Source organism: Dipodomys merriami, unplaced genomic scaffold (assembly GCF_024711535.1).
Source record: "Dipodomys merriami isolate MVZ:Mamm:240054 unplaced genomic scaffold, mDipMer1.0.p SCAF_273, whole genome shotgun sequence".
NCBI lineage: Eukaryota > Metazoa > Chordata > Mammalia > Rodentia > Heteromyidae > Dipodomys > Dipodomys merriami.
In genome coordinates this window covers 1,084,902-1,111,241 of record NW_027204193.1, presented here as the reverse complement: position 1 = coordinate 1,111,241, position 26,340 = coordinate 1,084,902, and the positions used below count along the sequence as shown (strand labels likewise).

The window sequence follows — 26,340 nt, the reverse complement described above, 5'->3', positions numbered from 1 at the left end:
TGTTGCCTCTGGTGATGAATGAATCCCTTGGAGGTAAGTGGGGTGTGGTGGGTACTCTGAGTTTTTCTGCTTACTAGCTTTCATACATTACTCTTGGATGGATTCATCCACACTGGCTCACAGCTGCTCTTTCTCTGGAGTTAATGGAAGGATAAAACCTTTTGGTCCCTTAAAAATGTGTATCTGGAGCTGGCACACTGGCTCATGCTTGTAATCCTAGCTACACAGGAGGCTGCGAATGCAGGCTTGAAGCCAGCCCAGGCAGGAAAAACTGCGAGACTCTTATCTCCAAGTAACCGGCAAAAAAGAGTGGAGTTGTGGCACAAGTGGTAGAGCAACAGCCTTGAGCAAACAAACTCGGGGCGGCAGCATGCCCTGGATTCAAGGCCAGGACTGTCTGGGAGGAGCAGCCCCGGGCGGCCAGGACTGTCTGGGAGGAGCAGCCCCGGGCGGCCATGCACCGTGGCGGGCGCGCTCGCCTCCCTCACCCGCCTCCACCGCATTTCTGGGACAACGCGAACCTTCACTAGACCACCATGGTGGGACTAGGCCCAAGAGGGCTGCGGCCAAGACCGAGGAAACCAATGGTTTCCAGAACACCGGAAGCCAGGCGACGTCGCCATGGGCCCCCGGCTTCCGGGTTGCCACGCTTCCACCGGCACTGGCAGCACTTCCGCCCCACACCTTCCGCCCGCAGCACTTCCGGGGGGCCTCCCCACGGTCGGGTCGCCGTCGCGGTGGCCGCGGAGGTAGGGTTCCGAGCCCAGGGTCTGGCGGCCCGCAGCGCTCCGCCCGGTCCTGACACCTGGATACCGCGAGCTTTCAGGAGGGAGAGACGGACTGGAAGATTCTTCCTGCGTCCTCTCCTTCCCGGCCTTGCTCTTGTCCCTGTGCCTGCGTGTTCGAGTCCTCCCCGTGTCTGTCCGGCCTCTCCCCGTCCCGGGGAGGGTCTCGCGCACGCGCCCCGAGCGGCCAGGACCGCCGGGAGCTCGGCCCTGGAACCCGGGGCGGCGCCGGCACCTTCTGGACTGGACCCCGGCTTGCCTCGTGAGCTGCCGCCGAACCCTCCAGGATCACCTCGGGATCGGACGCTCGGCCGGCTTTCCGGCTGCGGTCAGACCTACCCGCCGGAGAGGAGCGCCTCGGGGCGGCGATGCTTTACCGGAGGGCAGATGTGAGCACCGGAGCGTCCCGCGCCCTCACCCTCACCAGCCGCCCCGAGCGTCCGATCCCAGCCCGCGGCCTCACCCTCGCCAGCCGCCCCGAGCGTCCGATCCCAGCCCGCGGCCTCACCCTCGCCAGCCTGAGCGTCCGATCCCAGCCCGCGGCCTCACCCTCGCCAGCCTGAGCGTCCGATCCCAGCCCGCGGCCTCACCCTCGCCAGCCTGAGCGTCCGATCCCACGCGGCCTCACCCTCGCCAGCCTGAGCGTCCGATCCCAGCCCGCGGCCTCACCCTCGCCAGCCGCCCCGAGCGTCCGATCCCAGCCCGCGGCCTCACCCCCGCCAGCCGCCCTGAGCGTCCGATCCCAGCCCGCGGCCTCACCCCCGCCAGCCGCCCTGAGCGTCCGATCCCAGCCCGCGGCCTCACCCCCGCCAGCCGCCCTGAGCGTCCGATCCCAGCCCGCGGCCTCACCCTCGCCAGCCGCCCTGAGCGTCCGATCCCAGCCCGCGGCCTCACCCTCGCCAGCCGCCCTGAGCCTGAGCGTCCGATCCCACGCGGCCTCACCCTCGCCAGCCGCCCTGAGCGTCCGATCCCAGCCCGCGGCCTCACCCTCGCCAGCCGCCCCGAGCGTCCGATCCCAGCCCGCGGCCTCACCCTCGCAGCCGCCCCGAGCCTGAGCGTCCGATCCCAGCCCCGCGGCCTCACCCTCGCCAGCCGCCCCGAGCCTGAGCGTCCGATCCCAGCCCGCGGCCTCACCCCCGCCAGCCGCCCCGAGCGTCCGATCCCAGCCCGCGGCCTCACCCTCGCCAGCCGCCCCGAGCCTGAGCGTCCGATCCCAGCCCGCGGCCTCACCCTCGCCAGCCGCCCTGAGCCTGAGCGTCCGATCCCAGCCCGGCGGGCAGGAAGCTGCGCGCACGCAGGAGCCCCGGCCCGAGCCTGGCCCCCGGACGGTGGGGTGACCCTTGGCAGTCGTTCCTCTCCAGGCCTCGGCCTCCCTCGTCGCGCAGCTCCGGTTGGATACCGAGGCGACACCCAGCGAGGCCGCAGGAAGCAGTGCGGCGAGATGCTGGACGGTGAGAGGCAACGGGAGCGCGAGGGAACGGGAGCGCGAGGGAACGGAGCGCGTCCTGGACGGCGGCCGGGGTCTCCCCTCTTCCTGCACACTGGTGGAGGCAGGATTTCAGCTTCAGATGTCGGCCACTCCTGTCCTGTTTGGACCTTCGCGCCATCTGCCTGGACAGGGCAAGAAGAAAGCCCCATCCCGTCCGAGTGCTGAGAAGCGATTGTGTCATCAATTCTATCAGAGAGTAAAGCGAAATGTTTTGATTTCTTAATTTTGAAATCTGAAGCACATTGTTTAGCTGAAAGATTTCCAAATAAAATTGAACACAGTGATCTCTAAAACAAGGAGTGTGGTTAAAAGTCCACCCTATTCATGCGTGGACTCTGTGAGAGCACTGTGTGCTGGCAGTAATGGCCACTCCTTCCTCTTTCTCTTCCTGTCCTCCCATCCCTCCTTCCTTCTCTTCCTTATTCTCCTTCCCTCGTTCTCTCTTCCCTCTCCCATCTTCACGCCTCCTTCCCTCCTCCTTTCAACCTCTCCTTCATTCTTCCCCCCTCCCTCCTTCCCTCTCCCCCTCACCTTGCTCTTTTTCATTTACTCACTTCCTATGAATAGCAAAATTGGAACAAAAAGAATGAATTTTTTAGAGTCACTTTCCATTCTGGAGTTCTCTTTTTTCTAAGTGCACTTTGGTGCTGTTTAATTTGTATCTGGGAGTGGTACTCTATGACTGCACTCTTTGCTTAGTCCTCCAGATAGAAGCAAGTAGCAGGGCTAGCCAAACCCTCCACCTGGCGGCCGTCAGCACAGGCAGAGCACCAGGAGGAAGCCGGAGGCTGAGGGCTCCTTAGGGCCTGTTTTCTTTGGTGTTCAAATCCACTACCTTCTCCAGTGTCCTCCAGTGAGGATACATTTATGGAACTCAGATTGTCTCAGATTTTAATTCCAGCAGAGAATGAACATAGCTGTTTCTATTATGATACTTTAGCAGTAAATGAAGTACTTTCTGCTTAAATGCTATTATACTGACAAACAAGGCATCTTCGAACGGGCATTAGCTGATGGTGGAATTACAGTTCTGCTAATGCTATATAAGAAAAGTCTAGAAAGAAATAAGAGTAAAAAAGGGGGAAACAAGAAACAGGAATGATTTGTACATGGCTCCACAAGGACTCTGGATGTCCACACTTTGAAAAATAAGCAGATGTTGACAGTGGTCAACAGTGTCTTTTTAGGGTCATAGTAGAACTCCATGTACTGAAGAATTAGAATCTGGTCGATCTGGGGTGCAATTTGATACACACCCATGTAGAAAATGGCTTTTCTCTTAAACAGCAGCATAACTTGATGATAACATTGGTTTTCTTCTCAAAACTTACATAGATGTTTCACTGTATATGTGTCATCTGGTGAGGGATCATTTCAGTGCAGAAATGCTTTAATTTAAAAATCAAATCAGATACCACTGGGAATCCAGTGCCCAAGAGAGAGGCCATTTTCAACTCAGATCTAGTCATGTTGCATTGGGGTGAAGAAAATAGCAACTATCTTATACAAGATCAGGAGTGTCAGGAAAGCATCGAAACTTTAGATGAAAGAGACCATGTTTTATTCTCAATGACTTGCTTCTAATTGACATCACATTTCACTTTTGGATAATGTTTCTGTCTTTTTTCCTGTGTGTCAGATTTCAATACAAGACATCAGATCCAGACAGCATATCCTGAAAGCTGTAGAGCTTTCACTGGACAGAATGATCTTTCTTATCCTTGGTCACACTTCTGGAGATTTAGAAGGTTCTCAACCAGAAGAAAAGCCACAGACACTCCTTTACTAAAGAGCTGATGGGGGCCGGCAAACATCTGACAGTCAAGTAAGTAAGAGCTGCATATTTCAACTTGTAAAGAAAATTAACTTTTAAAAAAAAAAGTGGGAAAAGTATCTTCTAGGCAGCTTATTTTCTGTGTGCAACCCAAACCACTGTTTGCAGGTGTAGTCAAAGAGGATGGGTCTCATGCATGGATCATGAAAGACTTCAAAAATACATGTTGAGTTCATAAAAGGCTAATTTACTGAACTAATTAAGATGATATTCTGAATCTCAACGTATCACTACCAGTTTAATAGGAATATTCCCAGAAATGACTGTGTTATCTTTACATTCCTCATTACCTAAGTTTCCTATTCCATCTACACTGTTAGAAACAAAAAATGTGCCAATGCATAGATGTTTTCTACATACAGAGAGTCAGGGAACTGAAGAGATCAAGATAAGGGGAAGTTTCCAATCTTAGCTTCACTGGTAAATTAATGAAATGTCTTGAATGCTCTGGATTTGAAAAAGATTTTCAAACAAACTAATTTTTTTAATACCTGTTAAGAACCAACCTAAATCCCACTTTCTAAAATGGGGAGGAGGGGAGGTGAACTGGCCTTCCAATATACAAGAGCAAAAGAGGAGGAGATAAGAAGACCTATTTATTCCGGGCATGGTCTTAAAGAAGGAGATCACCACACAGCCTCATGGCAAACATTCAAAAAAAGACGACTGCTAAGGGTTTGAGAGGAATTAGTGGAGTGGCAAGTATGTCCTTCTTACTGCAGACTATAGCTAGTTACATGAGGATATTAGTAAATTGAACCAGATGCTGAGTAAATTTTAATGGGCTTTTATAGATGTAACTCTAATTGTCACATAGTCTTTAGGATTTTAATTCTTAGGTATGTAAGGTCTTCATTCACTACATAAAAAAAATTATATGTAATTCCCTACACAACAGCATAGTGGTCTTATGACAAGAATCAATAGTTTGATCAAGAAATTATTTTGTATCTGTTCAGGAGAAATAAAAACACATAGCCAAATGCTTACATAAAATTCTGTGGCAGCATAGTAATCAAAAAAGTAAAAACATACCTATCTTTTCCAGCAATAAAAGAACTGAGCTACAGACAAATGCTACACTAACAATAAGGAAATACAAAGACGTTTTTCTAAATGAAGTGAGTCAGGTACAAAAGACCACATGTTGTATTATTCCATTTATATGAAAGGCCCAGAAAAAAATTTTAATCTCTAGAGATAAAAAAAAACAGACGAGTGCTTCCTGGAGCTGAAGACCTGGAGAGGAGAACGATGGTGATGAAGCATGTGACCTTTCTGGGGTAGGGTGGTGAAACTGCTCTGTAACACAGTCCTGCTGAGAGGCTCACAGTGTGCAAAGTTACCTAAGACTCACAGAACTGCACTCTTAACAGAGGTGAATGTCATGATATGTATACAGGAACTCCAAGGAGCTTTTAATACAAATGATTTACCAAGCCAAAAACAAACATAAACCACCTGTGAAATATATAACGTATTTTACTAAAATCCAAAGACATTATCAACAACAACTGATTGGGCTTTTTTTCTTCTTCTGGAAACAAACTTAGGGCTAGACAAGAACAAATACTCCTTAACTGTCTCCCCCGCCCCAAGTCTCTGGCCCTCAGATGATGGACAAAGGCTGTCTTCAGATTTTCCCATTTTCACATGAAATCATTGGTTCTTGAGACCTACTCAGGAAAAGCAACTCAAGATGGCTCATGAACAGAAGAGCCTCACAGAGAGACGTGCCAGCAGGGTTGATTTGGGGTGAAGTAGAGATAGGCGAATATGAGAGCGCCTTTCCTGGAAGAAGTCCGACGGGAGCTGACTGTCTGCTCTCCTCACTCTTTCTGAGCGGGGGAATAAAAGTGGCCACATCTTCTGGCCATTAGACATGGTATCCAAGGTAAGTGTCTAAGTATTATTATTATTTTCTTTTTTGCTTCCCATCTCGAAGGTCTGAGTCCAGCCCTTTTCAGTATCTGTGAAATATGATTGAATTTCCCTGTCTCCTCATCGATCCTGCATCCTTTCTTAGCAATGCCATCATACAGTCACGTGTCAAGCCCGTGCTAGGTTCTTAGTAGATGAAGACCGAGACAGCAAGGACTTCCTCTGTCTTCCCCCATCTAGGGACTGTCCCATAAGGTTTCAACAAGCAAGTCACTAACTCTGGTTCCCTGCATCGGCTGAGCCATCTGCGGCAACCCTGTATCTGCCTGGGCTCTGACACCTGCCTCAGACCCCACTCTTTCAGGCATGCAGACGTGAGCTATGTCACTCCTGACTGCCCCAAGCTCTACAAAATGGCTTTCTTTAAAAAGGTTTGTTAAAGGAGAAAGGAAAAGGCCTTTGCAAGCAGGATGTTCAGTGTCTGCACCGCTTTTCCCAGTGGGATTAGGCAGGCCACCATCCAGCATGCGCCAGTCAGTGGGACTGCTCAAGGCTAGCAGAAGTGGCATTCAGTTGGATCACAGAGACAGGATTCTTCTTCTTCACATTCCTTTGTAGCACTGTCTGAGCTATAGAGTTCCTGACTCAGGGATATGCAAGAAATGAGAAGAAAACAGATAAAAGACTTCACGGCCTTCTCTGGCTTGTCTTCAGCTAGAAGGGAGGGGAGATTGAGCCCAGGAGAAATGGGGGACAGTACAAAAGCCTTCAGCTCCATTAACCGTGGTCACAGCCTCTAGGCCCAGCTGGCCTGTACAGAGATCTCAGCTGTCCTGGGAGACTGGAAACACAGATGTTCACAAACCACAACATGCCAAGAACTTTAAGGAATCAAGCTTCTTCTGCTCAGAGAAAGCCTCGGCTGGGTGACTGGGTAATTGCTGCCCTCACAGTAGGCCGGGTCACTTCTGTCTTCCAGAGGCCCCTCTCAGCCCCTTGCTCGCACCACACTTCAGGACTTCTCCTATCCTGGGTACAGTTGTTCCATTTCATCTCACAAAACCATTGCCACCTCAAGGCCACCAGCCTCTGCTCCACACACTTCCAGAGAAAAATCCATCCCAGCAAGCATTGCCTTCATACTTCATCATCCCGTTACTCATGGCTTCCACGGGTTTCAGCAATAGCCATGAGGCCATTCCAAGTTCCCGGAGCAATGTGTATGCTAAGCGTTGGAGACCTCTGTCCAGGCCTGTATCTCTGGGTGTGTCCACGGACTCTTCTGTTTGTTTGTGGCAATACTGAGGTTTGAATTCAGAGCCTCACACTTACTCCATGCTTCCAGGCTCCTTTCTGATTTGTTATTTCTGAGGTAGGGTCTCATGCCTAGGCTGCAATCCTACTTAGAGTTCCCCAGGTGGCTGTGGACAGCAGGAATCCATCACTACACCCAGCCATTGGTTGAGAGGGACCTAAACAACTTTTCTCCCCATGCTTGTTCATAATCCCTCAATTTCTGCCTCCCAAGTAGCTAGGGTTACAGACTTGAACCACGTTGCCCGAGTGTGTGCATGATCTTACTGAAGGCTTGATTTAGAAACACAGTCATCAGTGGGACAGTGCCAGAGAGATTCTTAGTGGGGAAGCCCCAAAGGCATGTTTGGTATGAGGCATTACTGGCCCTCACAACTTGGGAAGGGAGGTTGGGGTGGGGGGTGGGACTCCCTGTGTTCTTTCATGGGGGGCAGGGAAGCTGATTTCCATCCTGCAATGCGTGGGTGCGCGCATGCACGCGCGCACACACACACACACACACACACCACAGAACCATCCAGCTCCAAATGCTGCCAATGGTAAGACCGAGATAGTGTAGAGAGGCCCAGTAAACACCACTTCCATCGTGGCCATCTCATTTCTAAAGCATGTCCTGCGCTCCTGTGAGCCTGGTGGCGGTGCCTCCCTCCAAACAGTTAACAGAAAAGAACAGAACATGGGGCTGGCCACATTCTGAGCCTGTCCTGCCCATCTGCATTGCACGTCAGCCGACCATCACCCGAGTTTTCTGGCATCAGGTACAATACAGTGAGGCGAGAACAGCACTGGCTTGTTTTCCCCAGTTCCCCAAACACAGGCAAGCTGTTCATGTGCATAGATCACCAGTGGTTCACCTCACAAGGACACGAAAGCGCAAAGTCACAAAAAGAGTCATCATGTTCATTTTCTATTCATGATTGTAACTAATGAGCCCCAGTCCAGACGCTCCACAAGTGTATTCCAGCCGTGGCGACATTACAGATGGCTTCTCTACTCCATCCCCAGGGAGGTGCCGTGAGCCTGCTCTCACCCCAGCAGATGTGAGCCACGGGGCTAACCCTGGATGGCCAGAGCAGACACAAGTCCAGGTCCCCCCCCCCCCCCCCGATCTTGCAGTTGTCATTTTTGTGAGCTGTTTTTTTTTCTTGCTTTTTGCTTTGTTTTTTGAGTTTTTATGTGTGTGAAAGTGTGTGGTATGCATGGGGGAGGCAGTTTTTAGACATTGTTTTAAAATGGTTGTAATACTAGAGTGAATTAGAAAGGGAAAAGAGGAGAAAGAGACCAAGAGAGAAAGACACAGAGACATAGAGACAGACACAAACACAGAGACAGATTTTTTTTTTCAATCATCTGTGCCAGGGATGTGGAGATCATTGCTTCAGCTGTGTCCTTCACTCTCTCCGAAGTCCTTTCTGACTCAGTCCTGCGTTTCTCTGAATCAACCTGTCACTCTGTCAGTAAAATTCACCATCAAACATAAGCTTTGCCAACTGCTGCCCTTATGCCCATTGGACTTAAACCAGCTACTCTTCCCAATGTTTTATACTCTGAACTAAATTGTGTGTGAAAATTACCTTTTATTGACTTCGGTGAAAGCCTTCTACACAAACAACAGAGGGTTGATTTCAACTGACCACTGCCAAAACAACCTTCTGCCCATCTGTTGGGTGCATATATCACTAAGACTTTATTAGCCTCAGAGACAGAGAACTCATTTTACAGTCTGAGCTACAAACCTACAGACGTCCTTGGAAAACAACTCTACTAGTCTGGGTAACCTCTGTGCCCGAACAAATGCTTCAGAAAAACCAAGTTGACACTGACATTCAAAGATGAAATGTCCCTCAAATGATCTCACTATAAGGTAAATCTCTGCTTCACAGTTATCTATGCTTCAACAGAAAGGTATCCATGTGTCCCTCCTCACCCCGCAAAAGGAATGGAGACTTTCTAAAAGAAGAGTAAGAAGTTGTTATTTGTTAATTCTGACATGATAAGAAAAAAATGTTTGCCAAAGGACACAATGTTTCAATTAGATGGGAAGAGTAAGTACAAGAGACTTACTGAACATAATTGTGGCTATAAGTAATTGAGTTCATAAAGCATTGTACACTTGACAAAGGCTAATAGAACACATTTCCAGAATTCTCCCTACTAAATAAGTGATAAGGATGCAAGGTTATATGTATGTTTGATGGCTTGATTCAACATCTAGCAAAACACAGTATAAATCATAAGTACATATGTAATGTTTACTTGCCAGTTCAAAATAAGTATAGAGAATTTTCCTCAGAAATGTGAGGAAAACACATTTTCTTAAAGAAACTGCTATGAAGTAAAGACATGACATCATGAACCACCATCAGAAGAAATCCAGAACATTCTTCGAAATGGAAAAGAAGCTTTACTGCTAGGAGCCCAGGGAGAAGTAATAATCTCCCACCAGAAGAAGAGAACAACACCATGGAAGTCTAATACGGCTTCTTTTTGCAGTTCTGCTCACAATTACGCATCAAACGGTTTACCCCTGTGGGAGAGATCCTAAACACCTGCTGAGATGCTGTGCTCAAGAGACGATCACATGCTGGGTTTTCTTCTGTTGTGGTTTATTTTTATTTTTTAAAAAACTCACAATTTAAGGGAAAAAAACCTCACTTTTGTTGAATTTTACTCTTTCCAAGAAGGGCAATGTCATGGGTGAACATTTGTCCAGGGTTTTCAGCAAGCCCAGCAATCAAAGAGAATGGTTTCTGGGTTTGTTTCCAGCCACTGTCCTATGGGCTGGAATTCATAAAATGAAGGCAGCAGAAGGCACACCTAAATGTGATTTGTTGTTGGACTTTTCCTGTGTTACCACTCTGAGTGCTTGTCAGATGCTGCTAGGGCAAGTTTGTCTTGTACTCTGATGCAGGAGCATCAAGGCTGAGAGGGTGATCTATGGCCCATCCCCAGAGGCCCTTTCTTGTGACTAAGCAGGTCCTAGCAGCAGTCAGCCTCTACTGGGTGCATCCGGGTGGCATTGCATACGGTTGGTTATCACCACCCATGGCAAGAAAGCCATTCCAGAGGCCATTGAGAGCTTGGGTTTTGCTGTTCTCACTCAAAAGTGGCTGTCTCATGCTCAGTCTTCTGCCCCCACATGAGAATAATAATGCGTTGATGCATTGTTCTCTTGAACACTGCTTTTTTGACTATCCATTCCTACCTTCTGACTAGCATCAGTCCAAAATTCTGGACCACCACATTCTAAAATGCAAACTTCTCAGGTCTGCGTTACTGCTCCTGGCAGCTGTCAAAATAATTCCCATATATCTCACCTTTAACAGGCTTGCCTCCAAGTGTTGGGAGAAGCTGTGGTGCTGCAATATTAGGTCATTAATTGTGAAATGAGCTCAACGGTTCTTGCTTTGGGAGACCAAAACCGTGAGGAAAAAGGAAATTGAAGAGTCAAGAATTCCAGAGTCATCTTTGAAATCTCAAACAAGATGTCAATCCAGTGATTTAATTCTCAGACTTCCTGGGAAGGATTTTATTACCTACAAGTGTGTCTATATTACATCTAGTCTCTCAACATTTGCATTCCAGCATTAGAGTATTTCACTCCTAATGGGTTCTGTGCCAAGTCCTCCTATCTATCATGCTGATCACATTTCTGAGCACTCAAATTTCAAAGAAATTTGGGAGAATCTAATGCCAACTTATTTCCCTCTAGTGTCAATCAGAGTGGTCTTCATAGGGCTGGTCTATAAAATCATCTCACAATAATGTAATAGGAAGAAATATCAGGGTCTTAACAACCAAGATTTACAACCTGGAAGCAGAAGACAATGTAAACCTGATGGCTAGGACCATCCAATGAGGGATCAGGTGATGGCTAGGACCATCCAATGAAGGTGTTGAGTGATGGCTAAGACTGTCCAATGAGGGCATCAGGTGATGACTAGGACTGTCCAATAATGGCATCAGGTGATGGCTAGGACTGTCCAATAAGGGCATCAGGTGATGGCTAGTATTGTCCAATGAGAGCGTCAGGTGATGGCTAGGACTGTCCAATGAAGGTATTGAGTGATGGCTAGGACTGTCCAATGAGGGCGACAGGTGATGGCTAGGACTGTCCAATGAGGGCATCAGGTAATAACTAGGACTGTCCAATGAAGGTGTTGAGTGATGGCTAGGACTGTCCAATGAGGGCATCAGATGATGACTAGGACTGTCCAATGAGAGTGTTGAGTGGTGGCTAGGACTCTCCAATGAGGGTGACAGGTGATGGCTAGGACTGTCCAGTGAGGGTGTTGAGTGATGGCTAGGACTGTCCAATGACAGCGTCAGGTGATGGCTAGGATTGCCCAATGACAGCATCAGGAGGAGTGCCTGTGTATCCAGGAACCACCCTTCTACACAAATTTTAGGAATAAGTTGAAATTCAACTGCAGCCACACAGAGTCAAACACAGACCTTTTACAAAGATTCCTATCAGGTAAACAGCAAACAGGTTGTCAGAAAATATCAGCCACTGAATTGATCTTATGTTTTTCCACATGACAGTTTATATGATTAACATTTGTTTATTAAAACCTGCCCTTTCCTCAAAAGGTTCCAGGAGTTTTGTGCTCTAATATAGAATTTTAAGACTAAAGTATAGTTGCCCTTTACCTTTCAAACTAGAATAAAACAAATATTTCTCATAAGTTGAATTAAACATGGAAATGTGTGTCTTCCTACAATGTATTTCCGCGGATGTGAAGATGAATAGATGAAAATATATCTGATTTATTTAAAAACTCAAAACACCTGAGAATTCTTCCCTAAAATGCATCATCTAATACACAGCCCAAAAGTAAAATAGTAAGATGGACTGTGAGAATTAACTGTGAGATAACTAAAGGCACAGAACCAGGCAGATTTATTTGGTACCATTCCAGTTTACCTCCCCACTCTCTGTCCTGATTAATTGCCCTCAGCACGGAGCTAGGGCCTGGTTGTGCTGTTTTCTTAATTCCTGTTGATGGAGTGTTGGTGGAGGGGTAGAGACCCCACTGCCTTGTGACTGGACCATTCTTCATGTGCAAATCAATCATAACTTGTCCATTTTAATTACCTCCCAAATTCCAAATGGAGATAGCACTTGCAGTTTCCAAATATTTGCATGATTAAAGATGTTTTCTTTGTCTCAATAAGGAACCTGAAATTGATGACTCAGGTAGTAAGATTTATGGGATGAAGTGGTTCTGTTTATCTCCCAGCTTTCAAAATTACTGGTCTGTGGTTCAGTAACAAACAACTTCCCCACCAGAGATATGCAGACTCTTTCCCATTAATGATGATGATGATGATAAAATATACAAATGAATATCACACACACACACACACACACACACACACACACACACACACACACACACACACACATAGATGTCAGAGAAAAGCCAGCCAAGAAAATGTTTACTAGCCTCCCTCTCCATGTACATAAAAATGCAGTTTATCTGAATATTAAGTATAATTACACAAACTTAATGGGCCATACGTGTGTGCACCTGTGTAACATTTTCAGGTGGTTTTTGGCATCCTAGGAGCAAAACCAGAGTAGGTCATGAATGAGTTATATTCATCAAATTATGGAGAATTCTGGCTTCCTCAAAAACCAGACAAGGCAGTTAAGAGGTGACAAGGAGAAAAGGCTGAAGCAATTAGTCACCTTGCCTAGGTGCAAACAAAACTGCAAGCCAACTCTTTTCTGAAATCTCCTTTCAGGAAAATTACCTTCTCTATCACATAAAACTCAATTGCATTTTTAATACCAAAAGCAATGCCACCAGGATAGTAAGGTGCCAAAATAGAGGGAGTAATGTTGAATCTATTGTATTCACATATGGAAAAAATGTCAAAAGGAACATTCCTCCTTGTACAAATAATATATGCTAATTAAATAAAACCTTTCCATTTCTGCTAAGAAAAAAATACCACCATGATCTATGAATTGGTAGGCTAGGGTGATGATGTTGAGAAGAAAAGTAATCTTCCTCACTCTTTTCTGAGGTTTTAGTTGGCATAAATCTTGTAAAAAAAAAAAAAAAAAAAAACAGGCCTTTCTCGGTATGTATTCCTATGTACACCTAAGAGATATCTCAGAAAAAATGCATAAAATTCAAGATTAAAATTCTAAAAGGTGGTTTAAATATCATCTGCTGAAACAGAGGAAAAGGGGAGGGGTCTCCTTGAGCAGATGAGCAGGAAAAGCACTTCCAACAAGGAATGGATAAGGGTTTTGTGCAGATTTAAATCAGTACCTTCTCTGTTCATAAGAGTTACTAATAATTTAAAGTGACCCTTGTGTTCTTGGTACGGAGAGAAGACACCTTACTTTCTCTTACAAAAGGGTGACGAGAGCCACTCTGTGTCTTCTGCTTTTTGAAATAGCTCAAAATAGTCATTATTCCGAAGAGCTGGGTTTTGGGAGAACATACTTCTGGTTATCTGAAGTCATATTTTGAGCACTGCCATAGAATAGTGATGCAGGATTTATGAGGGGATGGTTTTTATGTATAGTCTTTTCTATACACTCTCCAATGGACCTGAAGACAAGCACAAAGCACTTAAACCTCTCTGAGTAATTGGAACTATTTCCTGTGATTGGGAAAATAAAAAATTCCTCCATGTGTCCCTTCCCTCGTCATCAACCAGTCCTTTAGGAGTGAGGGAAGCCTCTCTGGGTAAAGTCCTTTTGAACTAATCTCGACCCATCTGTTCAGGTAGCCCCTGAGTTGAATGCGGGGCCTACGGGGATCACCATCCAATCCACTTGGTAATCCCTTACTCTAAACCAAGGGAGAAAGATGACCAGGAAATTCCTCCTTTAACATTTGTGCCTAGACTTTCACCAATCTGGCGCAGCAGGACTTTGAAGAACAGAAACGGAGCCAAGCTTATCTTGAGTCACATGTCATCAGTGAACTTAACACCAAAATCACAATTCATTCTTCTGTCTTGAACCAAATAGGCCAGAAATCCTTAGAATCAAACTTTCACATTAATGTGATACCATTCCCAAACTCAGTAAGGAGCTTTCCAAACTGTGCTCCCCAACTCTACTCCCCCAAAGAGATGCTTCTGCAGGAACACATTCCATGGCCAAACATACTGGAAGAGTCAGAATAGTAAGTGCTCTAATTTTAGCTGGACTTGACCATCCCAGGCCTCTTAACTGAGAGAAGTGTTTGGGAAACACTGTATGCCAGGCTCCCTTTTTGATGATTTACAGCACATATTAAGGATTGGACAGCTCTATGCTATGAAATCAGCTTGTTTATTTTAGTTCTGAGCAAACGTATTTGACCTCAGTATCCTTTCCTACTTTTCGTCATAGAACATGCTTGGGGAGATAGTGTTCAAGAGACTGAGCTGGCTCACAGGATGAATTATAACACCATGGGCCAGTTCACATACTCTGACATCTCACTGTTCCATGAGACCCAGACAGGCAAAAGAGTGCCTATTCATTATTAATCACCAACACGGGGCATGAAAAAGAATGTAAGCACAAACATGAGATGGGAAATGAACATTTCAGAACCTATGGTAAAAGAATCACCCTTCACTTAGGCTCATGAAACACTCATTAAACCTCCTGGTAAGCCCCCCCGCTGGTAATGGAATCCTTTCTTGGTAGATGTTTATCATTCTTATTAGACTTCCAGACCTGAACTTCCCTGAGTTTGGAGAATACTCAGGCTAAGAAGCAGAGAATCTTCTCCCAATCCAAGTTAAAAGTCAGGCTCTTGCTTTCTCAGCCACTGCACTGACAAATGTGTTGACCAGTGGTCTTGGCTTGGACTTGGGAGCTGATGACAGTGCTGACTGCTCCTGCTTATGCAGAAACTGCATAAGGAGCCTCACTAAGTATTTGTGTGGGCACTTACACCACACTTCTAGGGGTTTTATGCAACCTGAACTAGGCCAACAAGTACCACAGCATCCTGACCTCAAGAACAGGTTCAAGATGAACCAGCCCATGCTCCATTTCAGTCCATTGAGATGCCATCTAAAGATTTGTTTAATTTGGGAGAAGAATAAATTATCTTTCCAAATGGATACAAAATTTTACCTGTCTGCAACTATCCTGTTATTAAATGGCAGAGTTAGCCACAAATAGAGAGGCCCAGCCTTAACACACATTATTAACTAAACCAGTGTGGCCAGCACCATGGCTGAACCTCCCAGGTACATAAATGGCAATGTCCTCCTTTCATTTGGCTAGTTTAGTTTTAGAAACAAACAAGAGAATGTAGTACAATCCATGGAAGTGAAGTAGAGTATCCAAATCGGATTGGTGAATTGCCAGCAGTGAAGCTAGGAAGACATTACCAAGCGTTAAACCCAAAGGCAAGGCCAGAGTGGAGAGGAAAAAAAAAAAAACCAGATCAATGAGCAAGGAGATGAGCATCTGGAGGAACTATGTGCAGTTCTGCTGTGTACAAGCAGAACTGGGCTGGAATAATTTACAGTAAATCCATGAATAATGAACGAGGGATAGAGTTTACCATGTAGGTGGGGTCCAGAGCACAGGGTAGCATGGGGATGATGTCCAAAGAGATGCCCTATGTGGGCACACTTCGTCATTAATTCTGAATACAGAAGAAGATCCAAGGAAGTACGACCCCCTCCGGGAAGCCGACTGTTCCAAGCACACAGACAAGGGGGTGGGGTGGTTTTATGACTCCAGGTGAGTTTATAAATTTTCTTTGATGTGACTTTTCATATAGTTATAAAACCAAAAGGGAATTCTGGAAGGTGCTTTTGCCACTGATCCAAGAAAATAATAAAATTTGACCTTCTTAAGAAAGCAACATCTATCTTACTATTAATCTCCCTATAACATGCATTTATTAAACAATGCCAAAATAACTTGGAGTTTTCATGAAAATATCAGATTGCCATTATTCCTTTGTCCTTTCTACTCAACAAAATCCTGTGCCTTCTATGAAACAAATTAAAATGAATAAGACACAGTTTGATCTCTCAAGGAGCTTATAATCCTAGTGATAGAAAAATATTCACAAATATTCAGCCAGGATACAAAAATAAACAAATAAAAATATGCAGAGATAAAAGCAAGCATTCTAAGAGGCTGAAGAGAATAATTAATACTTGAAAAGGAGATGGGCTTGTCAAAGTCAATGTATTTCCTACATTTTAAGCTTTTTAGTTAGTTAACCAAATGCACATGAACCATTCATAGCATTGTACTAAGGAAGTTATATAATTGGGATTTAAATATGAATGAAGCCATGAGAAACAAGGACAGGAACCACACTGAAAGACATTCTGTACAACAACTGACTGGACTCTTTAAAATTGTCAATATTATTAAAGATAAAGGTCAAAGTTTTAGTGCAGATTAACAAAGACTTAAAGAGACGGGCGATTCAGTGCAATCTTTGATTAGATTCTAAAATCCTTCACAGACATTGAGATGCACTCTACTGTAACCTCGAAAGACAGACATTCTGTGCTGCCCCCTTAGTCGGGGTCATTGCAGCTGGTGGACTTTTCCTGGCCTCCCTCCTGTCAGATGAAGATGGAATTCATGCCAGAGCTAAAAGATCCTGTTGAGCCCCGGCTTCCGCCTCCGGTGATGTGGCACAGCCAGTGCTGCAACTCCAGGAGAACGCTGCCTGGCAGTGTAAAGCCAACACCGACCATCTCTGCAATGTGCTCCACTTGGCCCAGGTCAGTGCTGTGGAATCCCAGCAGACCTAACTGAAGGTCACCTTGAACACATTGCGTGGATGTGGGTCCAGCCCCCCGCAGGTCAGCCTCATCAGAGTGGCCAGCAGCCAACATACTCACGGAAACTTTGTTAAAGGTATAGAGAGTGGCAGGGGTAGCCGAGTCTATTAACCATGAATTCCTCTCATCTGCCTGTTTCTCCGAGCTACTGTTGCAAGGGTATTTGAAGAGAGATGATAAGACGATTGCCTCCATCTACCACACAAGAAAGATCTGTTTGAAGCAGGGCCCTGGTGGCCCATGCCTGAAATCCCAACTACTTGGGAGGCCTGACAACAAAAACAGCAAAACCAGTGTATAAAGCTAGAAACTGTAGGAAGGAAGAAGAGCACTGGAAACGTGCTTAGAGGAACTTAGGGGAGGAACCATTATTACATGGCTATATATGTGTGTCAAAACTCATCATACCATGTATGTAAATCTAGAGAACTTGCGAGCAGTTCTCAATTAAAAACGGGAAAGATATACTTTACTTAAAACCCATTTTCCTGTAGACTGTTCAAGGCCTCACATCAAAACCCAGTAAATATAACGTGAGACTATTTGCTGTTTCCACAGGTGTTGAGAGAGATATGCTCTAAGACTTTACACAGCTACTGACATAGCAGTGCCAGGAAGCCAATTAATCAAGATCAGATAGGGCCTGTTCACAGAGTGGAGAAGGGAGGAAGGACACCCTGGGTTATAAAGGCTGGCGGCGCCCCTGACTCAGCCTGCGGACCTGGTCAAGACAATGCGGCTGTTACTTATTCTGCTGAGTGTGGCCTTGGTGTCTGCTTACTCTTCGGTTGAGCAGTTGGAAGGGTATGTAATAAGCCCCCTGAAGAGCAAGTTTTAATAGCCCCTCCCATGTGTATATTGTGCAACTTAATTTTCTATTCTTGTATCTTACTGTTCAGCAATAAAGTCTTCCGTGTCAGTGTCGAAGATGAAGACCACATCAAGTTAATTCATGACCTGGCCGAAACACATCAGGTAAGGGCAGCTCCTTACAGCCCAGACTTAACTTTGCACTCACTTTAAAAATCTGGTTGCATGGTGATTCCACCAAAGGAAGAATGACATGAAACATTATCTACAGCATTTCTGGTGTCAATGAATGAAAAAATCTTGGGCAGCATGCAATGCCACATGGCTTTTTCTCTGATGGGCTCACAGTGCCATAAGCCCTCTGTAAATTCATGTTATAGATCCATGCAAACTTTAAAGAGCTGGCAGTATAACAACTGGGCAACTTGAGCTGTTCCAGAAGGTCAGACACCCTCTCATGGACAGTCACCTCCCTGCTAAGGCCAGGGAGAAAAATGATCAGCGCGGATATCACTGAAAAACTGGGCTTTAGTCCAACTTCAGATTCATTTCCACATCCCATGTATCATCTGTTCCCTTTGATTTTCTTTCATTCCAAATCAAACAGCTTGAGTTTTTTATGACCTTGATTCTGGTCCCTTTAATGACGTGACTTGAAGGAGCAAAAGAAGATGCAAAAAAAAAAAAAAAAGGCATGATTTCCATACTTTGCTTCAAGAAAGTGAGATGTACAGGCTACTCCTTACAAAAAGTATTATCTACAGGGTGAGAATTGACATTTTAAATCATATATGTAATGTGTGGCAGGGTTCTGCCACCAGCTGTAAGCAGTCGCACTTAGACCAGCGAGATTTCTCCATGAATGTATAAACTAAAATAGTCCCCTCATTCCTAAATGGCTGTCTGTCTAGCTAGCTTTCAGGTTTTACCTTTGAAGGTATGGAGGAAGGGGCAAAAAGGTTGAGAGTTCAGTTTTCATAGAATCAGCCACCAATTTCTGCCTTCCACTCAAATCTAGGAATTCCTTCTAGAAAGCAGTGTACCAAGGACCCCATTTGCTCACTTGTAGACACACTGGCACAAAATTGCCACCTCTCAGAAAAGCCATTTGCCTTCAAAGTCCTCCTGTAGGCTTTCTTCACGAAGCTGAGCTGATACCTTCTCTAGCATTGACCCCATGCTCAAACATTGTGTTGCCTCTGAGGTTGATCTCCTCCCGTTCTTTCCATCATTTCTCCTAGCACTCTTTGATGGACTCTTGATCATTCTGGTCACCTCTGGATCTAGCTCAGTCTTTCTGTCTATATTTCCTTCTTAAGATGTAGCTAGCAGAACTGACAGCGGGTCTCCGGGCATGTTCTGATTAATCCATGCCACGGGGCCCTCAGTAGCCTGCATTTGTAAAGCAGACGTTTATTAATGGGGCCTGAGGTTCTTTTCAGCCTCTTGAGCCGTCACGGCACCCCTGACTTGCAGCAATACTGTTAGGTTACTCCTCTTCCCACCCTCAAACGGGTCCTTTCATGCTCACCTGGATTGATTTTTTTGTTTTCCCGAATGCAGGCTTTTTACACGTGTGCTGTTAAAAATTTATCCAGACACCCTGTTTTGAGTGTGATGAGAATTCTGCAGGAATTCTCATCCAGGGGAAAGAACTCTGCCCTAAACTTAGAATCACCCAGCAGTCTGAGAAGTGAAACTTTCACCTTTGTCACTGAAAAGCCTTCAGTTAGGGGTCTGGCTGGGAAAGAGACCTCCTCTGCGCTTCTCCTGATCAACACACATATGCCAAGAGACTCCAATAAGCCAGATCCCATGTGAAGTGCTGGGTGGGTCACTAAACCCCTCTCCTTAGGACTCACCTAAGTTAGCAGGGTGCACTTTCTGGCTTGTAAAGATGACCATGGATATGGGCTTCCTCAAATACATCACTGAGATCAAGATTCAGTGTTCTGCCAGGTTAGCAGCCTCTTCCGAAGCTGGGTTAACTGGGCCTGACTTATTCTTGCTTAACCAGGCTGGCTCCCAAAGCCCATAGCTTCCCTCCCTGGGCAGCAAAGCCCACCTGCTTCCACTGTGCTCTGCAGTTTCTCTGCAGAATCCATGCCAGGCCGCAGCCCTGCTTCTGGGCTCACCTGTTTTCCTATTGATGGACTCCCAGACTAACCCTTCCCACTCCCTGTTGAGCCCTCCGAGCTCTGCTTCTTCCAATGCTGCTGAGAAAGTACTTCAATCGCATCTGTGGGGTTCTGTTATAAATCATCTGAACTCAGCATTCCCCAGCAGCTAAGAGCAGAGAATCTGCTATTCTGGCCTTGGGTGCCTCTAGGTCTCCACTTCCTCCCATATAAAAAAAAATGCTAATACTATGCCTTACAAGGTTGTTGTGATTAAGACAAGAGATATGTGATAAAAGTAAAGGACTCAGAATGTAAATAGGAATAGCTATATGTGTTTTTCAGTGTTACTATATGTAGATCTGGGATTTTTTTTTTTTTGGTCAGTCATGGGGCTTGAATTCAAGGTCTAGGGACTATCCCTAAGCTTTTTTTGCTCAATGCTAGTGCTCTACCACCTTGAACCACCGCTCTACTTCCTGTTCTCCAGTGGTTAATTGGAGATAAGAGTCTCATAGACTTTCTTACCAGGGCTGGCTTCAAACTGTGATCCTCCTATCTCAGCCTGCTGAGTAGCTAGGATTATAGGTGTGAGCCACCAGTGCCCAGCTAGATCCGGGATTTTTTTTTTTAATACAGTTTATGTTCCATTGTTGTCACCCATTGTTCCACCTCCATTTGGCCTCCATGTTCTTTAAACAAAACATTTCTGCTTAAATATCATGTTGACAATCCTTTGCTTATCTTGATGGCTATTTCATCTTTCAGGAGGAGAAATAGGGAAGAAAAGGAATAGCAGAACTCCTTCTTGGAGAGGACAAAGTCAAGCAAGAGTTAAATAGAACCACATTCCCTTCTTCAGATGCAGACAACAGGCTCTACCTCCCAGCAGAAGGGTGCATGGTTTTTCCCCCCTATATTGTTTTTCCACCTTGATTTAAAAAGAGCTTCTTACTCCCTGCAGAAAGCTAGTGCACACCGTATATTCTTGGATACAGCCTTCCTGATAAGCTGGTCGCAAGGCCAGCTTTGTGTTCATCCTTGGCTGTGTGTCCTTCCTTCCAGCTTTTGAGCGTGTCCTTTTGAACACGGGTACACCGGGGAGTTTTGTGGCCCCGTTGTGCTCCGACAGACTCTCCTCATCCCTCTCCTCATTTTCTCTCCTTGTAACCCAGGCGGTACTGTTTCTCTTACTGGAGATACCCATCATAAGACGCACTCCCGTCTCCGTGCACATCTTGTGGGTTTCCAGGGTTCCGGGTGTGATTTCTCGTGATGCCTGCCTTCCCAGCCAAGCTTCTCCCTGCTGTGTGGACTTAGCCCTAGAATTCCCCATAGAAAAGGAAAGTCCCTAAGACATAAGAGCGGTAGAAAATCATCCCAGGCCCCTCAGGCACTTAGGCATTCAGAGGTTACTTTCTCCTCCTGTGTGTTGATCTGCATGCCCTTCTCTTTTTTTTTTTTTTGGTCCAGTCGTGGGGCCTGAACTCTGGGCCTGGGCACTGTCCCTCAGCTCTTCAGCTCAAGGCAAGCGCTCTACCACTGAGCCACCTTCCCAGCCCATGCCCTTCTCTATGCGGCATTGGCTAGCCGGAATCTGTCGCCGCCTCTGCGTTCTCCGTCTGTATCATGACATGCCGTTGCACCCCTCCCCTGCTCACTCCATGCCCGTCTTTATCCTCTCAATCCCGTCTCACCAGATTACTTTCTGAGCTATCTGCCCAACCCCTCCCCCATCCAGCTGCCCATGCCCGCTCCTTCCAATCCCTCCGTGAGATCCACACTATACATTCTCTTCTGGAATCCTTCATAATGACATCCTATGTTCTTCCCTTCTTGGTCCCAGCATTTTTTATGGTAGGTCATGGGGCTTGAACCCCAGCATTTTCAATGGCCTCTACCCATAGCTCCAATACCACTGGACTCCCATAGTGGTCTGAAAGTAACCAGGACATAACATAGGATACTACTGGATCCCATGCAGGTGTGTCTGAACTTAGTCATCACAGCTAGTTCCCAGTGATCCTCAACATCATCACTAGTCATATCCCCAGCCTGAGGTTAGCTCACTCATCTAGAGACGCAATGGATGGAAGGACCCCCAGTGGGGCCCACCCCAGACTTCCTCTCTGTGCAAGGAAGAAGCGGGGAAGCACACCCCTGCAACACACACCCCTGCAACACACACCCCTGCAACACTCACCCCTGCAACACTCACCCCTGCAACACACACCCCTGCAACACTCACCCCTGCAACACTCACCCCTGCAACACACACCCCTGCAACACTCACCCCTGCAACACTCACCCCTGCAACACTCACCCCTGCAACACTCACCCCTGCAACACACACCCCTGCAACACACACCCCTGCAACACTCACCCCTGCAACACACACCCCTGCAACACTCACCCCTGCAACACTCACCCCTGCAACACTCACCCCTGCAACACTCACCCCTGCAACACACACCCCTGCAACACACACCCCTGCAACACTCACCCCTGCAACACTCACCCCTGCAACACTCACCCCTGCAACACACACCCCTGCAACACTCACCCCTGCAACACTCACCCCTGCAACACACACCCCTGCAACACACACCCCTGCAACACTCACCCCTGCAACACTCACCCCTGCAACACTCACCCCTGCAACACACACCCCTGCAACACTCACCCCTGCAACACTCACCCCTGCAACACACACCCCTGCAACACTCACCCCTGCAACACTCACCCCTGCAACACACACCCCTGCAACACACACCCCTGCAACACACACCCCTGCAACACTCACCCCTGCAACACTCACCCCTGCAACACACACCCCTGCAACACTCACCCCTGCAACACACACCCCTGCAACACTCACCCCTGCAACACTCAGTGCATCATTAAAACCTGCACAGAACCAATCTCCAAGACACACTCGTAATTACAGAGCCACTAGAAAGAAAAGGAAAAGCTTAATTTCTCTCCACTATTTCTTGTCTATAGTTAATTCATTATCATTCATTCCACACATCCATTACCACAAAGACTGTTATCACAAACAAGTAGGAAATCAATAAGTAGAGGAGAACAGTTACAGAATACTACAATGAACGAGTATTGTGGGCGATAATTATACGCTCTTTGTGCTTGCTGATAATCAAGGGTATGTGTGTATTTGTGAACATTTTTATTGACATCTAATTGCTTGGTCCTGACCTTGTTCACTCAAAGATAGATCTTTTAAAGAGATTTCATGGGTAATTTGATTTTGAAAATACCTTGGTGGAACAGAGCAATAACGTGTGCTCAGGTGGTAATTCACACCCTGAATTGTGGAAGTCTGATATATGATACTTTGGGTTTTATTTAGATTGACTTCTGGAAGCCAGATTCAGCCACACAAGTCAAACCTCACAGCTCAGTTGACTTCCATGTCAAAACCGAAGACTCAGCCACCGTGGAGGACTTCCTGGGGCAGAATGAGCTGCAGTACGAGTAAGTGGAGGTTGTACAGCTGTTGCCATACTCTCCCTGTTACCCAGGCTACTGCATTACCCTGGAAAGGTTAAAAAACAAAAACAAAAATGGAACAAGACCATGTTCTGCATGCAAAGAGACTTGGGACCACACAAAGAAGAACCTGGATTCCAAATCTTAGGACTCCCATCCCTGGTGGATTTTGCAAGTAGTTACTGCTCTAATGAAGATGATTTTGGCTCTTGAAGCCTCAGCCCTTCAGCCAGATTCTCAATCTGTTCCTGCTTTATGAGTGATGTGTAGTGGACAGGTCAACCAATGGGCACTGTGGTCAGCCAGGCACAATTTTCCAATCTGATCAGATCTTTGTTCCAGATGATCAACTAGACCTACTTTGAGCCAGGATGTCTCTAGAACAAAGCTAGAGGCAATCTGAATGGCTTTTCCCCAAGCTGTCCAGTGGAAACAAAGGCATGGAGAGAGGAAGCCAAATAACAATAATAATAATAATAACCACAATAACAACAACATGGCTCCCCAAAAACCTAGAGTAGAGTTGACTACCTTGATCATTCTATATTTCTTGGTCTGTCCAGGTCCTTCAAGATCAAAGTATTCTCCTGAGTTGGGGCAGTTGTTGGCCTAACAAACTGATATCAATTTCTTACACAGAGCAAATACTGAGAAGGATAGGCTAGGTAATGACTCCCACCTTAGCAGAAGACAAATTCAAATAAGAGTTTGCAATAATTGGTGCTAGAAAGGCCAGAGAGCTGGAGATTGAGAGCAACAGAAGACAACCAGGGGTAGAAGAGGGATGGGCCTACAAAATGAGGTTTCAGATGAGAACTAAAAGATGAGGAGCAGTTCACCAAGAACCAGGACAAGCCACTCTCTAGGCAGAGAACAGACCCTGTGCCCATAGACTTACAGGGAAGAGAGAATACGGTGAGCCAGAGGCATTTTGTGGAAGGAGGAAGAGTGAGGTCTGTAGGACAGAGCCGAGGCCCTCCTCCAGGAGAGGACTCCCGGAGCAGAGGAAGTCTCCAGTTCTCAATATTCAAAGGTCCACTCAGCAACTCCCACCATATGCAGAGGGCTCCATATGCTTGGAGACAATAGGACCTACATCCTTTTCGTACTAGAGATGTTCATGTCTTGAAAACAGACAAAAATAATACCTGCATCAGGGCAGGTGTCAGGCTTCATACCTGTGAAATGGGAGCCAGCATGACTAGTGGCCTCCCACAGGGCAGCGAGCAAATGCTGAGAGGACAGACAGGCCGATTCCTGCCCCAGCTCCACAACTTACTGGCAGTGGGGCTTAGCCTTTCTGAACTTCCCCCTTCCTAACCCGTAAAACAAAGCCATGCACTAGGTCACTCACAAAAAAACGGCCGTGGTGAACATGAAAAACAAACAAGATGTAAATAATTTTCAACTAGTACTGCAACCACTGCAGATGCTGCTCGGGTTACCATTGCACAGAGGACGTGACCCGCCCCCAGGGGGCCCAGCTCCCCATCCTGCCCCTGGGAAGCGCTCAAATGTGACCTGAGAACCATCTTTCTGGAACAAAAACATAACCTCTTAGATTCCAAAATGGGATTAAGACACATGGCTGTGACATTTTGCTCCTCTCATAACCTAGCAAGTTCTGAAATCCTAGCCTTTAGGAGCCTCAGTGAAAGAAGCTCGAAATGTGTAGCCCAGCAATTCCGCACGGCACAGGCAAGACTTGAGTGTGTTTTGAGAAAATATGAAATTTTTCTGGGAAAGATTTCAGCCTAATCCATGTCCTCATTCTATTCCTGTCTCAAAATGATGACGATTTCCAGGTAGAAAACTCGATTCTTTTTCACGTGTTTGAGAACGGGCAGGACTCGGTGTCTGACACTTTCGCTCATTGGCAGGCACTCTACCACTCGAGCCAGGCCTCCCACCCCTCACTTCCCTTTCTCAGTGGTAAACTTTCTGGGAGTTGTAGATGAATGCTGTCTCATGCAGAACACAGGGTGTTCCCTGAGGGCTAAGGTCTCGCTAATTTCCCCTTCTCTGTTCACTACAGAGCGTGTTTGTAGCATGTAATTTTAAGTAATTTAAAATTTAAGTAATAATAAGACTCCAGAAATCCCAGAGGAGCACTTCAACAATATCCAAGCTGGGGCTGCAGGCGGCCCCTGTGAGCCCCATTACTGCTTCATAGGGCAACTAATTTGCATTTCGTCGGTTTCCTGCTGGCAGAGATTCATGGTTGCGACCGTGTACTGATGGAGCCACCTCTGCCCAAGTCACACCCAAAGAGCTTTCCAGATTCTTTTGCCATTCTGATTCTTCTCTTGACCAAGACTTGATCATATGGCACTTTTGGTCACATTCTAAATTATTGTGCCAATAAAAAGGGAGGGGTGACGGCACTTTGACTTGCTAAGTTGTACTCTTATACACAGGCAGGTGGGGATCAGAAAGTGTACATCTTCAGCTCACGGCTGAAGCTAAATGGACGCATACCTGGTGGATAGCCCTCTGTCGAATTCCCTCCTAAAACTGCAAAAAAAAGAAAGAAAGAAAAGATTGCATTTGTCCTAGCTGACCCAGGGAGAGATGGTCTTGCTGACTGCCTGGAGCATCTTTTTTTTTTCCCCTGCATATTTCAGAGTCACATAAGAAAACATCTTTGGCCAGCAATGAAAGAAGGAATCAAATATACCATTTCCCAGCATCTCAAAGGGGGATGAAACTGAGCCGTGTCTCCCTTTCCCTGTCAGATGTTGCACTCCTTGCTTTTTTGGGAGTCATGCTTATATAATTTGCTTGCAAGCTTAAAAAAAAAAAGATAAGAAAAGA

General features: G+C 46.3%; 1 protein-coding gene across 1 annotated transcript in view; it reads left to right on the top strand.

Moving 5' to 3' along the window:
* Positions 1-26,340, top strand: part of LOC138837652 (carboxypeptidase B-like) — a 63,523-nt gene that overhangs the window by 23,546 nt on the left and 13,637 nt on the right. Inside the window, exons 2-5 of the mRNA XM_070036608.1 lie at positions 3,914-4,099; positions 17,648-17,893; positions 17,989-18,064; positions 23,387-23,511. Coding sequence (XP_069892709.1) covers positions 17,823-17,893; positions 17,989-18,064; positions 23,387-23,511 — 272 coding nt within the window. The 5' untranslated portion in view covers positions 3,914-4,099; positions 17,648-17,822. The remainder of the gene's footprint in view (positions 1-3,913; positions 4,100-17,647; positions 17,894-17,988; positions 18,065-23,386; positions 23,512-26,340) is intronic.